The 15,816-nt window shown below is 40.4% G+C and overlaps 1 protein-coding gene across 2 annotated transcripts in view; it reads left to right on the top strand.

The window, feature by feature from the left end:
* The window catches only part of LOC122647992 (E3 ubiquitin-protein ligase UPL7), a 36,016-nt gene extending 22,373 nt beyond the window's left edge, over positions 1 to 13,643 (top strand). The window contains exons 7-12 of one of the 2 annotated variants that reach the window (XR_006331002.1): positions 2,398 to 2,676; positions 2,809 to 3,061; positions 9,023 to 9,193; positions 9,283 to 9,361; positions 11,712 to 11,819; positions 13,351 to 13,478. Coding sequence is in view for 1 of the 2 variants with exons in the window: in XM_043841272.1 (XP_043697207.1) it covers positions 2,398 to 2,676; positions 2,809 to 3,061; positions 9,023 to 9,193; positions 9,283 to 9,375; positions 11,712 to 11,819; positions 13,351 to 13,539 (1,093 nt within the window). In the remaining variant the exon portion in view is untranslated. Of the gene's footprint in view, positions 1 to 2,397; positions 2,677 to 2,808; positions 3,062 to 9,022; positions 9,194 to 9,282; positions 9,376 to 11,711; positions 11,820 to 13,350 lie in introns of both variants that reach the window. The other variant, XM_043841272.1, reaches the window with a different exon arrangement.
* The last annotated feature ends 2,173 nt before the right edge of the window (positions 13,644 to 15,816 follow it).

The following is a 15,816-nucleotide window of genomic DNA, read 5'->3' as shown; positions in this document are numbered from 1 at the left end:
GATAAGGGTCAAACTCACTGTTCTGTAAAACTAACTAGAGCTGCAAGAAAGGAACCCCAGCCAAAGATGCCTCTGTTAGGGCTTTCCATTGGTATTGAAGCAATTACTTTCCTGAACCATAATTGTCAAAGCGAGTAGGCGACCCAAGGCGTTGGAGAGGCGCCTAGGTAACAATGTGCCTGCCTTTGCAACCTAAGCATGACTATTTGTAATATAGCAATGATAATTTTATATAATTATGCTTAAAATGGAACATATAAGCCATATCAATGCAATATGATATAATTATGATAGTTGCGACCCACAAAAACCAACATATAATAAGCAAAACTCTTTCTTGGGTTTGCACATTAACCTCTTAAAATCGCTACTCTTTCCCTCCGGGGTCTCTGAGATTGTCAAAGCCACCCTCCTCAACCTAACTGGGTTTTCCCTTCCCTTCCTATGAAATACCTTGGCCTCCCTCTTATTCCTGCCAGGCTGACTGGCCATCACTGCACCCCTATGCTTGATCTTATTCGTAAGAGACTCCAGCTTTGGAGAGACAAATTCCTTTCCTATGTGGGTAGGATTGTTCTGATTAATCCGTTCTCCAATCCTCTTACATCTACTGGTGCGGTATCTACGGGCTTCCAAAGTCCACAATCAAAGCTATGCAATCTCTCTTCTGTGCCTTCCTTTGGAAAGGCCAAGAGTCCTCCAAATTTCTCCACCCGATCAGTTGGGCAGCAATCTGCCGGCCCAAAGCTGAAGGAGGCCTTGGCATTCGTCGAATCCGCAATTACAATGTTGCATGCCTCCTTCAACTAATCTGGAAAATCTCCTCCAAGCAGGACTCAATTTGGGTTAATTGGGTTTACTCCTACTTAGTCAAATCTGATTCCATTTGGATTGTTCCCCAGCCAGCAGACATCTCCTGGGTCTGGCAAAAAATCCTCCTCCTTTGTCCTCCTTTAGCCCTAAGTGCCACTTCCTCTGTGATCGCTAATGGTACCTCCACCTCCCTTTGGCTCGATCCTTGGCATCCCGCTGGAGTTCTTTACAACATCCTTGGTGCCTGTAGGGTTTACTCTACTGACATCCCCAAATCTGCTCCTCTCTCTTCCATTATCTCCCAAGGATACTGGTCTTCTCTGACCCCCTTCCCCCGATCTCACCCAGTTTTGGGCCTCCCTCCCCCCTCCCCACCCCTCTCATTTGGACAAAGTAACCTGGCTCCCCTCCAACAATGGTATCTTTAGCTCCCGCTCAGCTTGGGATTTTGTTAGGCCCCATGGTCCCTCAGTCCCCTGGCACAATCTTGTTTGGTTCAAAGGCCACATTCCTAGACACTCCTTCAATGTTTGGATAACCCTAAACAATTGCCTCCCCACCCAATCCTTCCTCATTCATCGCCACATCCCTGTATCCTTTGCTGGAATGGGAACGAGGATGTCGACCACCTTTTCTTCTCCTGCTCTGAAAAAAAGCTTTACAGTCCATCCGGCCCCGAAACAAACGCCCCCTTCCCTTCGCCTGGGAGTGGCTTTAGCTTGATATGCCCTTTCCTGGCAGCTCTATTTGCGATACAGTTGGCAAGCTTGTGTTTGGTGTTGCTATCTCTCACATCTGGATGGAGCGGAATCTTTGTAGATGGACTTCCAACTCCCGGTCCTTGGACCTGATTTGGAAAGCCATCTTTTTTTATGTCAGCTCTAGGCTCCACATGTTTCCTCATGGTTCTCTTGTAGACTCCCCAAGGAACAGGCACATTGTTGTTACTTGGGGCTTAGATTCCTCTCTCTTTGGCTCTCCTAGCCAAGCCCCCTAGGCCTGTGGTTTGAGCTTGTATGGTTCCCTCCCTTTTAGGGTTTTGGTTATGAATTTATTATTCACCAAAAAAATAAAAATAAAACATATGATATAATATTAAGTATATTCATAAAAAAGCAGAGCAATAAACGTAAATCAATGTAAACTCGTGAAGTGTCAACAAGGCACTATTGCCTTGGACCCAAGAAAGAGCCTGGATGCCTAGGCGGTGCCTCGACAACTATGCTTTCCTCCCATATCATTTACATTAACAACCTTCTTAATTACTGTTGGATCATCAATGTCATACTGTCAAAGTCCATTAGGAACTTTTGACCAGTTCCCCACAACATGACATTGATGCAAGGCCTCTGCTACCCCCAGAGTTTTGGCAATGAAAGCTGAAATGAGCAAAGTACACTCAAGTGTGATGCTGAAGAAACATTTCTGAACTGCCCCTCATATAAATGTAAGGCCTCTGCTACCCCTAGAGTTGTAGCAATGAAAGCTGAAAAGACCGAAGTACACTTGAGTGGGCAGTGCATTACCTTTTTTAAAGTTTCATAATATAAACATGATTTTTAACCTTACTAACCCATTTGGCAGGGTTCAGATGTTTAGAGAATTTATCAAGTCAGACAAAGATTCTAGAAGAATGGCTGGTGAAGTGGCTCGACCAGGTCCGGGTTCGATAGAGATAGTTGTTCGCCGTGGTCATATAGTTGAAGATGGATTTAGACAATTGAACTCCCTTGGGTCAAAGTTAAAATCTGGTATTCATGTTTCATTTGTCAGTGAATGTGGCCTTCCCGAAGCTGGCCTTGATTATGGTGGGTTATCCAAAGAGTTCTTAACTGATATCTCAAAAGCAGCCTTTGACCCTGAGTAAGTTTGAATGAGGACTTAGCTTGTGATTTTTCCGACTTTTGTCATTGAATAATCTGTATTCTTCAATTCCAACAGTTAAAAGTGTTTCCTTTAGATTCCAATGGAAAGCATTTTCCTCCGTTGTTGCAGATATGGTCTTTTCTCTCAGACTTCAACTTCCGAGGGACTTTTGATTCCTAACACGACTGCAAGATTGAAAGAGAATGGAATCCAGATGATTGAGTTCCTTGGGAGGGTTGTTGGCAAAGCACTTTATGAAGGAATATTGCTAGATTATTCTTTTTCTCATGCTTTTGTACAAAAACTTTTAGGCCGATATAGCTTTCTTGATGAACTGTCAACACTAGATCCTGAGCTGTACAGGAATCTTATGTATCTAAAGGTAAATTCTGTTATTAAAATAGAGTTATTTTCAACTCTCAAAAATGCTATTTTCATTCTGTTTTTGCATTTTTCTCACTTGAGGATTCTTTTTATGGCCTAAGTTTATGATACACTGCCATTGCCTTTAAATATTTTAGTGCCCCCCCCCCCCCCTGTGGGAAAAAGTGTGGTTGGAGGATTAGAAGAAAAAAATGATGAAGCTGGGATTTGATCCCAAGACCTGGCCACACCAATCCAAGGTCCTTCCCACTGAAGCAAGTGGCATCTTCACAGAAAATCTTTTTTTCCTTTGGGGGGGGGGGGGTGGGGTTGGAGATGAATGCAGTGGAGTAGATGTTATGATCCTGAAAACTTGGGCTTTGACTGGGTTTTGGAGTGAACTCACCTACTCACCTGAGGGTAAGGATCCATGTCATAGACCCCATTTAGCTGAGATTCTTCCGATGTGCTGGGTGTGCCTCTTTCCTCTTACTATCTTTTCTTTTCTTTTTTTGGGGATCCATTTAGCCGACCCCATTAAGTTGGGATCATGGTATAAAATCTCGCGAAATATCGGCGATATATCGCCATATTTCGTGAATCTCGATATGTCCGAGATACGAAACACTTCCGAAACATAAAAATACAATATCTCGTCGATATATCGTTGATCTCACGATATATCGCGAGATATTGTAAAAGTGACAAATAGTGTCACACTAAGAGCCTTATAATTCCATATTTCGCAGCTCTTGGTCGATATTTTGACCGAGAGCTGCTGAAATTCAAATTTTCTCTCTTCTTCCTCCCTTCCAAGCCTCATCCAAGCATTGTTGAAGCTCCTTGTCGCCGGGAAGACGTCGGAGGGTCATCTAAGCTCATCATCCAAGCCTATTTTCATTATTTAAGGTAAATTCTATTTCTCTAAAACTATTTTTTTAAAAAATTTTGTACAAATGTTGTTGGATGTTGATGATATTAATATATGTTAGACACCGGAGGCCGATCTACAGCCTCACCGGTGTCGAAATTTTTTTCCCATATGTATTTTTTTTAATTTTTTTCTGGTTTTAAAAATTCATTTTCCTACAACTAAAATAGGAAATAATTAGGGGTAATATGACTTAGATGGTAATGAATTAAATATATGTTAGACACCAATGGCCGATCTACGGCTTCACAGTATCGGATTTATTTTTCTGCTCTTAAATAATTCTTTTAATTTTTGAAAATTAAGAAAAATATATAAAAAATTAAAAAAACAGAAATAAATAAGGAAAAATATGAGTTTTAAGTTTAAAAAATAATGAAAAAATATGAAAGTTATTTCTATATGTTTTGAGATGCATTACATGTATATTATGTTTACTAATTTTTGGTTTTGTTGTGTTAGGTCAATACTTATATTAACATTATATATAAAAAATTGGTTTTAATTATGTGAAAAATATAAGGGTTAGGGGAAAAATATTAAATAACTATACAAGTGTATTAGTAATCTAAAAGTGTCAATTGAAGTGCATCTACATTAAGTTTTTTAATTATTTGTGTTACTTACATTGCGAGTAAACAAGTATCATTATGGCGGATCGTGATAGACAACGTGCGAAGGGCAAGCAAAAGGTGGGGGAAAGTAGTCAACAAAGGGGCGGAGGGAACAAAGAGAACAGAGGGAACAAGAGAGACCAACACCAAAGATAGGGGTGACATTGCATGGTTATATGGTACTCCCATTGATGGGGATAAGAGAAAATCTATATGTAACTATTGTCACATGCAATTTATGGGAGGTGGGTCCAAGAGACTTAAACAACATCCGACGGAGGATCTAAAGATGTTGTAGGTTGTCATATGGTCCCTCTTGAAGTAGCCAGGGAGATTGGTGATAGTTTGAGGGGAAGAAAGAAGAGGAAGGCTAACAAGCAAAGGATAAGAGAACAACTTGAGGATACAGTGAGGAGTTCGATGGGAGGAGGAAGACGATACAATGATGATGATGACATTGCAGCACTCGATGACATACAAACAAGCAGAGGAGGCTAGGGATTTTAGGCGGATCGTTTCAAGGAGTAGAGTAAGTTTTCAAGATGATCAAAAGACAAAGAGTAGGGGTAGTGGAGGAGCGGCGCTGGAGGTCCTAGAACTTTGAATCCTTTTAAAAGATCACAAAGTGTGAGGGCAACCCCAACACCTCTACCAGCATGCCAGTATCACCATCAACATCCGATCCTAAATTGCATAAGAAGAAAGGAAGCAACCCGAATCAAAGGAGCATGGAAGGGGATGAAGGGATTGGTTAAAGAATCAATAGCTAAGTGGATGCTATACCATACCATCCCAAAGAACATCGCACAAGGCCCCCATTATGATACCATGATAGATACCATTGCGGGCCGCCCAGATTCAAGGGCCCCACCCCATATGAGGTAATGAATGTTTATCTACCTCAACAAAAGAGTGAGATTGATGAGTACATTAGTGAGATGAGGAATATGTGGGAGACATTTGGGGTGACTATAATGGCAGATGGATGGACTGGGCCTACAAGAAAGTCCATCATCAATTTCATGGTTTATTGTGATGGGAGGACAGTGTTCCTCAAATCGTGGATGCATCCAAAGAGATAAATGATGCAAAATATATTTACTGATTGTTAAAGGAAGTAGTGGAAAAAGATGTGGGTATTGAGAATGTTGTCCGTTATTGTAACGACAATGGAAGTAACTTCAAGCTGGCGGTGAGAAGATGATGAACAATAGTAAGTACCGGCTCTTTGGACTCCTTGTGCAGCCCATTGCATTGACTTAATGCTAAAAGATATGGGAAAGTTAAAGTTGGTGAAGACTGTGGTTGAAAGTGCAAGACAAGTCACCAACTTTGTATACAACCACTCCTATGCACTCAATCTATTGAGGGAAAAATGTGGGAGTGACTTGGTTAGGCCTGCATCACAAGATTTGCCACAACTACATTGCTCTCAAAAGCATTGAGATAAAGAAGGCTTGGCCGAGAAGCATGTTTGCTTCGAGGAGTGGTTTGAATGGAAGGGTTCCAAGACTGCAAATGGGAGGGAAGCACAAACAACGATGTCATCTGAGGACTTCTGGACCAAACTAAGCAAAGTGGTGAAAGTTTTAGAGCCAGTAGTTAAAGTTCTACATGTTGCTGACTCCGCTCTGAAGGGCTGACCATGCCAGGTCCTATATCTTGCAATAGACTTGATGAAAGATAGTGTCTATAGTGTGGCTCCTTGCGATGCAAACACTTCTTAGATATCATAAATGCTCGCTGGGAGAATCAACTTATGCATCCATTGCATAAGGCTGGTGAGTAAATTTGTTTTATGTTTACTAATTCATAGTATTATTATTTACTAATTACCTATGCATTTGACAATACCTCTATTCTATATGTCATATTTCAGCATACTACTTGAACCCTAAGTATCAATATAATAATAGGCTTGGGTTGGAAACTCAACTTATTGATGCTATGAAACAAGTAGTGAAGAAGTTGGAGCCAGATGGTGCACTACAAGCAATTTGCAACAATGAAGTGAGTTCATTTGGAAACTCAACTTATTCATGTTTTCAAATAAGTAGTGAAGAAGTACTTACTAATTTTCCACATGGGTGTAGATCAAGGTATTTAGGGATGCATTGGGAAGTTTTGGGCCGAGGTGCGATACAAGGCGAGCACGTGGTGATCTTGGTAATTCTTTTAAGTTTTAAATTACATATGTATTGAAATTTGAAAGTTGAAAGTTGAAACAAGATTTGACACTGTCTTTTTTGTTGTAAACTTGTAATGCACTAAATGGTGGGTGTTGTATGGGGAATCGGTGAAAACTTAAGAAGAATAGCAATTAAAGTCCTTGCCCAAACATGTTCTCGCATCCTGGTTGTGAGAGGAACTGGAGTACCTTTGCACTCATCCACTCCAAGAGGCGCAATGATTGGGGTCTCAACGTTTATCCGACATGATGTATGGCACTACAACTTGAGGCTGAAATCGCACCACATACACATGGGACATGTGGGACAGAGGGGCACCATTGATCTAGCTGACATCTTTCAAGTTGACTCAGACGATGAGGACCCTATTGTGGATTGGGTGAGGGATAGAGGTGAGCCGGTGTTGGATGAGGAGGGAGGTAGGCCCGACCCCATGATAGCTTCTAAGATTGGTCGAGTGATGGGACGAGTATATGGCGACGAGGGTCGATACATGCAAGGAAGCCTCACCCATACCATTCCAGCCCACCTGGTGGCAATGTTCGCTGATGATGAAGACTGGTCTAAGTCCTCAAATGATGATGATGATGATGGTGATCTGTGGTGGTGATGGTGATCTGGTGGTGGTAATCTTGGTGGTGGTGGTGATCTTTGGTGAAGAATTTGACGGCATGCGAGAGCGTTATGTGGTAGGCCAGGAGGCCCAGGATACGGCACCTGTAGAGCCACTCCGATTCACTGGAGAGACAGTTTGATCATGCCACACAAGATACGGACCACGGACCACGTGCCCCCGCACCCCCACCCTCGAGAGGCCCCCTACATACATACAACAGGAAGCGTAGGGGTCGACAAACACAGTTGCAACCTGATCACATGGACATTGATAACCTATCTTGCTCTGTTGGTGGTTTGAGTATGGGTGATAGGGAGGGAGGACCGACTGGACATTGGCGTGCCCCATCTTTTGACGCACATGCCACTCCATTGGCATTGGATTATGGTGCATCACAACCTTACGGTGGATATGGATATGGATTATCATCATATGGGCAGTTTAGTGGGGTAGGGGACTATGACTAACCGTCCATCCGGGGACATCTTGGATCATCTTTTGTAGATAACATCTTTGCATACCTTAGCGGACCTAGCTACCAACCTCACCATCATACATGCAGCCAATGCCATCGCCTCTTGCGCCGGCGTCAACATCATATCACAGTGGATCATCTTCTTCACGGACTGGATCGATTGGTAACCCTAGTTTATATTCTAGGATAGGTTACCTACAGTATGTTGATGATTCCATTTACGTGACACTTGTGGATGATTATACTCGTTTCTTCTCCGATTCTATACCGTGGTCCACATATGTCCTTCAAACAGAGAGCAATGGACGTCGACTCCAGCGAGGCATGAGTGGGATTGATCCAGGGAGGCACAGCAACTACTATTAGCAGTTTAGCACTTGTAATTTGTAACTTAAGTTGTGATTTCATTAATCTATGTGTATTTAACTATTTATACATTAGGGTCGGCGACCGTATGTCAATCAAGGGTGCAAGCCCAAAACACCAATTTGAATTCACATTTTTACAATTTTATGGTTTAAATGTGTTTATTAAGCTTAAATAAGGCTGTCCATGAAGTTTCAGGCCTAGATATGGCCAAATACCCCCCGAGATGGACCCCCGAAATATTGCAGAAAAAATGCAATATTTCGGGCATATTTCGCGATATCTCGGATATTTCGGATATCTCGGTAGGCCCGAGATACCGATATATCGCGAGATATAGTACTATGGTTGGGATAAGGCTGAGTTGTTGTTTGTTTCACCTACTCACATGACCCAGTCCCTCTTTCTCCTCTGGCATGTTCTTCTAATGGAAAAGAAAATGAATAGAAACCTTTATGAATCAAAAGATTGAGATATCTGAAGATCTCTAGAGTAGTAATCAGACAATTAAGCCCCTGCAGTACAACATACAGAAAGGGTAATATTCTAAAAGTTGTTAGAACAGGATTATCAGCTGAAGTGTGTATACAGCTGGAACTTCCTTTTGGTGTCTTGTGTGTTTAGAAAGGTTGTATCAGAGGAAGTAATGTGCTCATGCTCTAATAACCTGGTTGCTCTTGGTTTGTTTAATCCTATTTTTTTTTAATTATCATACTGAGTTAAAATTCTTTTTTGCTTAATACATTTATTCAATTTGTCTGATGATGAGCCCCTACTATATTTCTACAGCATTATGATGGTGATGTCAAGGATCTCTCTTTGGATTTCACAGTCACTGAAGAATTGCCAGGCAGACGGGTTGTCATTGAACTTAAAACTGGTGGGAAAGATGTTGCTGTTACAAATGAGAACAAGTTGCAGTATGTCCATGCAATTGCAGATTATAAACTCAACCGTCAGGTATGTAAATGTAGTTCTAGCTCTTCAAGTTGTTGAAATCACTCATTTGTGAGTGCTATATTTTCATTGTTTTTGGTATTGATTTGCAGATATTGCCTCTGTCAAATGCATTTTATAGGGGGTTGGTTGATCTCATATCTCCATCTTGGTTGAGCTTATTTAATGCAAGTGAGTTCAATCAGGTATTTATCCTTTTCAAGTGCATTTTGTGGTCGTTGTCTGATATCTGTTATTTGCTTGTGGAATTCAATTGCCATTAGACTACCTACTTTAGCTGTGGCTATTCTGTTGTATTTTATTTTATCTTAAGACTTTGATTATTTTAAAATTTTCCAAGTAAAAAATGTTGTCTTACTTTCTGTTGTATTTTATGTAATCTTGCTTTTGTTTATTTTCCAAAACAATTGGATAAGTAATTTAGATATTCTTTAGGATTTTTCAGGATGAATGGGTGGCAAAATTAAGCAGGTAGAACTAGAATGAATTTTATCAAGCGAATTTAGGGATTGCAGCAATATATGACAAGTTGACGGAGAGCCAGCTGCGGTGGATCAGTCTTTTGTACCAAATATCAATGATCTGAATGTAATAATAAAAGAGAAAAGGAGAAGAAGAGAAGGAGAGAACAATGAGAATTGATTTGCTTGTGTAACCTTGGGAGTTTCAACTTAGTGTTGGAGCTCCCATTCCATTCAATATATATTCACTTAAAAGAACCACGGGACACAACAGGAAAATAAGAAAGAAGAAAATAAAGCATAATACCTAAATTACCCCTAACTAATATCGAGACCCTACATGATCTCTACTAACACCCCCTCAAGCTAGAGCATAGATGTTAATCATGCCCAACTTGTTACAAATATAATCCACTCTAGCACTCCACAAAGTCTTCGTAACCAAATCTGCAAGTTGTTCCCCTATACGAACATGACGAGGAGAAATGAGCCCTTGTTGCAGCTTCTCTCGACCAAAGTGACAATCTACTTCGATGTGTTTCGTTCTTTCATGAAACACAGGATTTGAAGCAATATGGACAACAACTTGATTATCACACTACAATTGCATAGGGGAATCATTTGTAACCCCCAGCTCAGTCAACAACTGTTTCACCTACATCAGCTCACATGTAATATGCGCCATGGCTCGATATGCTGACTTTGCACCAAGGTTTAAAATCTCGCCTCGTCTTGCCATTTCGGGCTGGTCGAGATTTCCGAAATATCCAAAATATACTGAAAGCTGAAATATGGTATTTTTTCAGCCATATTTCGGCACTCCATGTCGGTGGGTTTTTTGCCATATTGAGGCCTGATACTTCATGTACACCCTTAATTAAGCTAAATAAATACAGTTAAACCATCATATTGCAAAAAAATGAACTCAAAGTGGTGTTTTTGGTTTGCACCCTTGATTGATATTATACGGTCGGACCTTGATGTATAAATAGTTAAATACGCATTGTTTAATGAAATAAACCGAAATTTCACAAAATTTCGACGAAATATACCAAAATTTATCGAAATTTACCGAAAAATTCCAAAATTTGAACATTTTTCATTTCAAAAGCCCATCTTGTCTCGGTAGTTTCAAAATTACCGAAATATACCGAAATTTCGGCGATATATCGTGAAATTTTGAACCATGCTCTGCACTGGATTGAGCCACAACTGTCTGTTTCTTGCTTTTCCACAACACAAGATTCCCTCCAACAAATCTGCATCTGAAAAGCCCTCAACCAGTCCATGGGCATGATCCGTGTAAAGTAGCCCACGTCCAAGAGCCTTCTTGACGTACCGTAAGATACGCTTAACAACATCCCAATGATGTTCAAGGAGCACAGTCAAACAATTTAGTTTCCCAATAAGCCTCCGATACTTCTTAGTATCACCAAGTACATCACCACCATCAGCTTTAAGTTTTAAATTAGGATCCATGGGAGTATCTGGAGATTTAGAGCCTAACAATCTTGTCTTTGAAAGAAGATCAATAACATACTTCCACTGTGAAAGCTTAATTCCATTCCTTGACTGAGCCACTTCCACACCCAAAAAAGATTTCAATCTTCCCAAATCTTTACTCTGAAATTTCTGTTGTAAATGCATCTTCAACTTCATACTTCCTGAAGAGTCATCTCCTGTAATAACAATATCATCCACATATACAATAAGAAATATTCATCCTGCATCAAAATCATAGTTGTCAAGGCGTTGCCTAGGCACCACCTAGGCGTCCAGGTGCTTTTTATGGATGGGCTCCTTCTTGGTGTCGCCTTAGTTTTTTACTCCCCTCCAATGCCCTGGGTCGCCTACCCTTTTACAACTATGAACAAAATAATTGTAAACCTTGTGTCTTCTGTTACCGATGCTTATTTATCTTTATGATTGAAGCTATGAAATTGTGATTCTTAAATGGTTTCATAAGCATTTAATATGTAAAGGATGTATGCCAATTAGTGTTCATCCTAATCTCTCCAATTGTCTCTGATTATATGCTATTCTCTAATTAACATATGCAGTTGCTTTCCGGTGGAAATCATGACATTGATGTTGATGATTTGAGAAAGAACACACGGTATACTGGTGGCTATTCTGAGGGTAGTCGGACAGTAAAGCTTTTTTGGGAGGTATTGGTCCAATAACAGCTTTCTTTATCCCTTATACATACGGGTGCATATTCTCCCATTTTTTCCTTAATGGAAGTCACTAAGTATTCAGCTTCTTTGCTGCCAGTTATAGCCTAGACTCATATAGTTTTTGTGTATCCAAAGCATCTCTTCACTAAGTATGCTTGCTTTGATAGCATACCTTGTGAAGTTCTTTCTGTTACTTCCTGAGAAGGCACTTAAACAAACATGACACAGCACAGACATTTATGTAGGAAATTTCTCTTTATGATCTAAATGGATAAATAATTTCTTTTTTGTGGTCTTTTTTTTTCTGTTACCCAACCGTTAATATACTGTAGATCATATGATGGTTATTTAAATCTTGATACATAGTTAACACTTCTCTTCTTTTCCCATGAAGAGATACAATAGACTTCGATTTTTTTTTTAAAAAAAAAGGCCAGAGATTTTCTAGTCCAGCAAGACTAGAGAGTATCTCTAGACTGACACCATGGTTTGCCACGAGTAAGGGTGATATGGCAATCTTGATTCTTGACCATATAGATATATAGAAAATTCTCTAGATTTGCCACATGTCAAATTTCTGATTTAGATTCAGCCATATACCCTCCCATGTGTTCACATGTTCCCTTGTATATTGATCCGGTCCATTTCTTTCTAGAAAAGTTCCATTTTTTCACTGGATTTTCAAAACCTTATTTTGCCACTTGGTCAACTCTATATTGGCTGAAACTTGATATGCAGGGGACTGTCTAGTCCATCTAGCCATGAAATTTCAGCTCTCTCCAATCTGCCACGTGACAAATATTTTTGCCTAGTCTAAGGAAACTCTAGACCTGCTGAACTAGAAAAACTTGAAATTCTAATTTTTCTCTGTTTCCATTATTTTGAACCTTTGAAGTTTGGGGGTTTTCTACTGCACTCGTTAAAAGTTAAGACTTGATTACCAATGTAGAGTTTTCCTTAATAGTTAATATTGCCACTGTTATCTGGTTATTACATTCCTTTTAGTAAGTAACAAAGAGAATTTTATTAAGAGAATACAACAATAATAAAATACAACTACTGGCTGAAGCCTTGGCGCAACGGTTAAGTTGCGCTATTGCAACCATTAGGTTGCGGGTTCGAAACATGGAAACAGACCCTGCAGTAGCAGGAGCCTCATGCACTGGGATGCTCTTTTTTAACTACTAGCCAAAGACAATATCCCTAACAACGGACTAATCAATAGTTACAGGGAAGAACAGGGCCTAGATACAATTTTTTTTATCAGCTTCCCCCCCCCCCCCCCCCTGCGGAGGAGGAGGTGGGACCCAAGGAGTCGGCTAAATAACTAGCTGATCTCATTCCCCACACAAACAAAAATGTGAATGTCCCTCTAGAAGATATGGGCCTTTCCTTTCTAATAAGATGAGGATATCTCCAATGCCCATGACCAGGTTTCTCATGGAGCCAGCTAATGACTGATGATGAATCTCTCCAATTATTAAATTACGTCCCTTTCCTTTTCTGGTTTGTGGTATTGCAGGTTATGGCCGGATTTGAACCAAAAGAGCGCTGTTTGGTTCTAAAGTTTGTGACAAGTTGCTCTCGAGCTCCATTACTGGGGTTCAAACACTTAAAGCCACCCTTTACTATTCATAAGGTAAGATCTCTACCTCACATTGTTGCGGGCAGATTTGACTCTTTATATGTCACATACTTTTGGTTGTTATGAAAGTTCACTATCCATTGAATGGACATATCAAACTTTTTGCAGATTGTCGTGAATACTTTTTATGGGCTCTGGCTCTCCATGTCACTCATTATTACTTTTTATAGAAGATGAATGGTGCTTAGGACAAATTGGGGGGGAAGTGATTCAACCTTCCAATGTAGAGCTGAAACTTTTTACTTTGAAAAAATGTCAAGTAGTGGAAGTTGGGTTACTGTATGGTCAAGTTTCAAGTCTTAGTAGTAGCACTACGTAGCACTTTCCTACCCATAATGGCCATTACCCAGTGCTGGTCCCACCTATGCGGGTTCTTGGGAGAGGTGAGTTTAGAGAGGGTCCTAACCTTTGGCATTTTTTATGCAAAGTGGCTGCTCTCAAGAGTCAAGACTCGAACCCGGGCATTTGCCCTGGCAGCCCTAACCTTTTACCTTTGCGCCAAGCGATGGCCCCTATAGCACTTTCTTACCTATGAATGAAAAATTCTACTTGTGTGGAAATTTTATTGGGTGTATATGGGGGGAAAGGAAGGGTATGTGTGAGGACTGAGGAAAGAATAGAAGATCGGGATGCAGTTGCATTATCATGGCTTGACTGGCATGACCCAATCTGGAAACCCAGACTATGAACATCCGGGTCCAAACCTGGTTCTCGGTTCCGTAGGCTTTACTTAGAAAAATAGTTTGATTGTTTGGGTTATTCTTGAGGGTGGCCACTTTGTGCAAAAATGCCAAAGGTTAGGACTGACTCCAAACTCACCCCTCCCAGGACCTTGCATAGGTGGGACTAGCATTGGATAATGGCCCCTTTTTTTAAATAATGTAGAAGAGTTTCAGTTTCTTTATTTGAGATTTAATTTGCTGAATTACCTCACTGTTAGCTACCATGGTTAAAGGTAGGTAAAAGGATTTTTGGCTATGATACGAATTAATGCAACCCCAGATTACAAAACCTAATGTTGGGTTGCTATGGACCCACCAGAGTTATAAACAACTCAATTTAAAGGTAGAGTGGCAGTTCTGTAAATTCTGTAACAGTTTAGGACCCTTTGAGTGAAAAATAGAAAAAGGGCGTACCCAGTGCACAAGGCTCCCGCCACTGCAGGGTCTGGGGAGGGTCATAATGTACACAGCCTTACCCCTGCTTTGAGTGAAAAATAGAATCAGGAATAAATAGGAAATAAAATTTGAAGGCAAGCACTGTTTAGGAATTTCAGTAAAGTCTCGGGATAAAACAGAAACACATATGAGAGAAAGAGAACTTTGTGTAATCATGATGAATTTTGTCCTTGTAATTTAAGGAACTATTCACCCTCAACCACATGACAGCACTCAACCAACGACAAAACCAGACTTGTTTCAAATGAGAGATCTTACTCATAAGACCACTGATTGACTTGAGATTTCAGGTAATGAATCACAACCCATAGCCCTATTTAATGCAAGCAATTACAACCCCAACAGTTCGCAAAATAAAATTCTATTTTATTTTGCAATTGGTTCTGGCGGAAGAGAAAGAGAGAGCCAGTTATGGTTGCAGGTATGGTTCTCACTGCATAGTTACCCTTTTGGCACAAAATTGCACAGGATAAGTCACCTAAGGGTTTTTTGACTAATCTGAAAATCTCAGGGTGAAAGGGGCCGAATCGCTGTGCTGCAAGTACCGTCCTGAACAGAACAGGGCAAAGAGCTCTTAAGAACGGAAGCAGAAAATGCAAGAGGAAGAAAAATAGAGAAGAATGCGAGAAGGATAAGTTAAATAGATGTCATCTGAGGAAAGAGGGGGGGAAGAAGAAGAATTCAACGGCAAACCCACCAATTAAATCAATTCACTCAACTTGAAGAAGAAGTAACTGGTCACACAGGACAGTAATTAAACGGCAAAACCACCAATTAAATCAATTCATTCAACTCATCTCTGCATAATATCTTATCGATAGTTACAGCATATATAGACTCTTGAAAACTAAAGTTGACTCAGAAGTAAACTGAAACAAACTCTCTTTGTAAAATTAAAGATTACAAGAATAACCCAAACAATTATAGAAATTTCCTAAGTACCCCCTACGGAACCAAAAACAAGGTCTGGACCCAGTTCTTCTCGGTCTGGATTTCTAGATTAGGTCATGCCGGTTCAGTCAGAGAATGCGACTGCATCAGATCTATGAAGGAAGATCATCCTTTAGCTCTACTTCAATGAGTAGTGTACTTTTATGCCCCTCCAGACTCATCTGAAGAGTCCATAGGGCTGGTCACCGTCCTACTACATAGCTACTATTCTGTG

The sequence above is a fragment of the Telopea speciosissima genome, unplaced genomic scaffold, assembly GCF_018873765.1.
Source record: "Telopea speciosissima isolate NSW1024214 ecotype Mountain lineage unplaced genomic scaffold, Tspe_v1 Tspe_v1.0348, whole genome shotgun sequence".
NCBI lineage: Eukaryota > Viridiplantae > Streptophyta > Magnoliopsida > Proteales > Proteaceae > Telopea > Telopea speciosissima.
The sequence above is the reverse complement of the archived record's forward strand: the minus strand, read 5'-3'. Positions and strand labels throughout refer to the sequence as shown.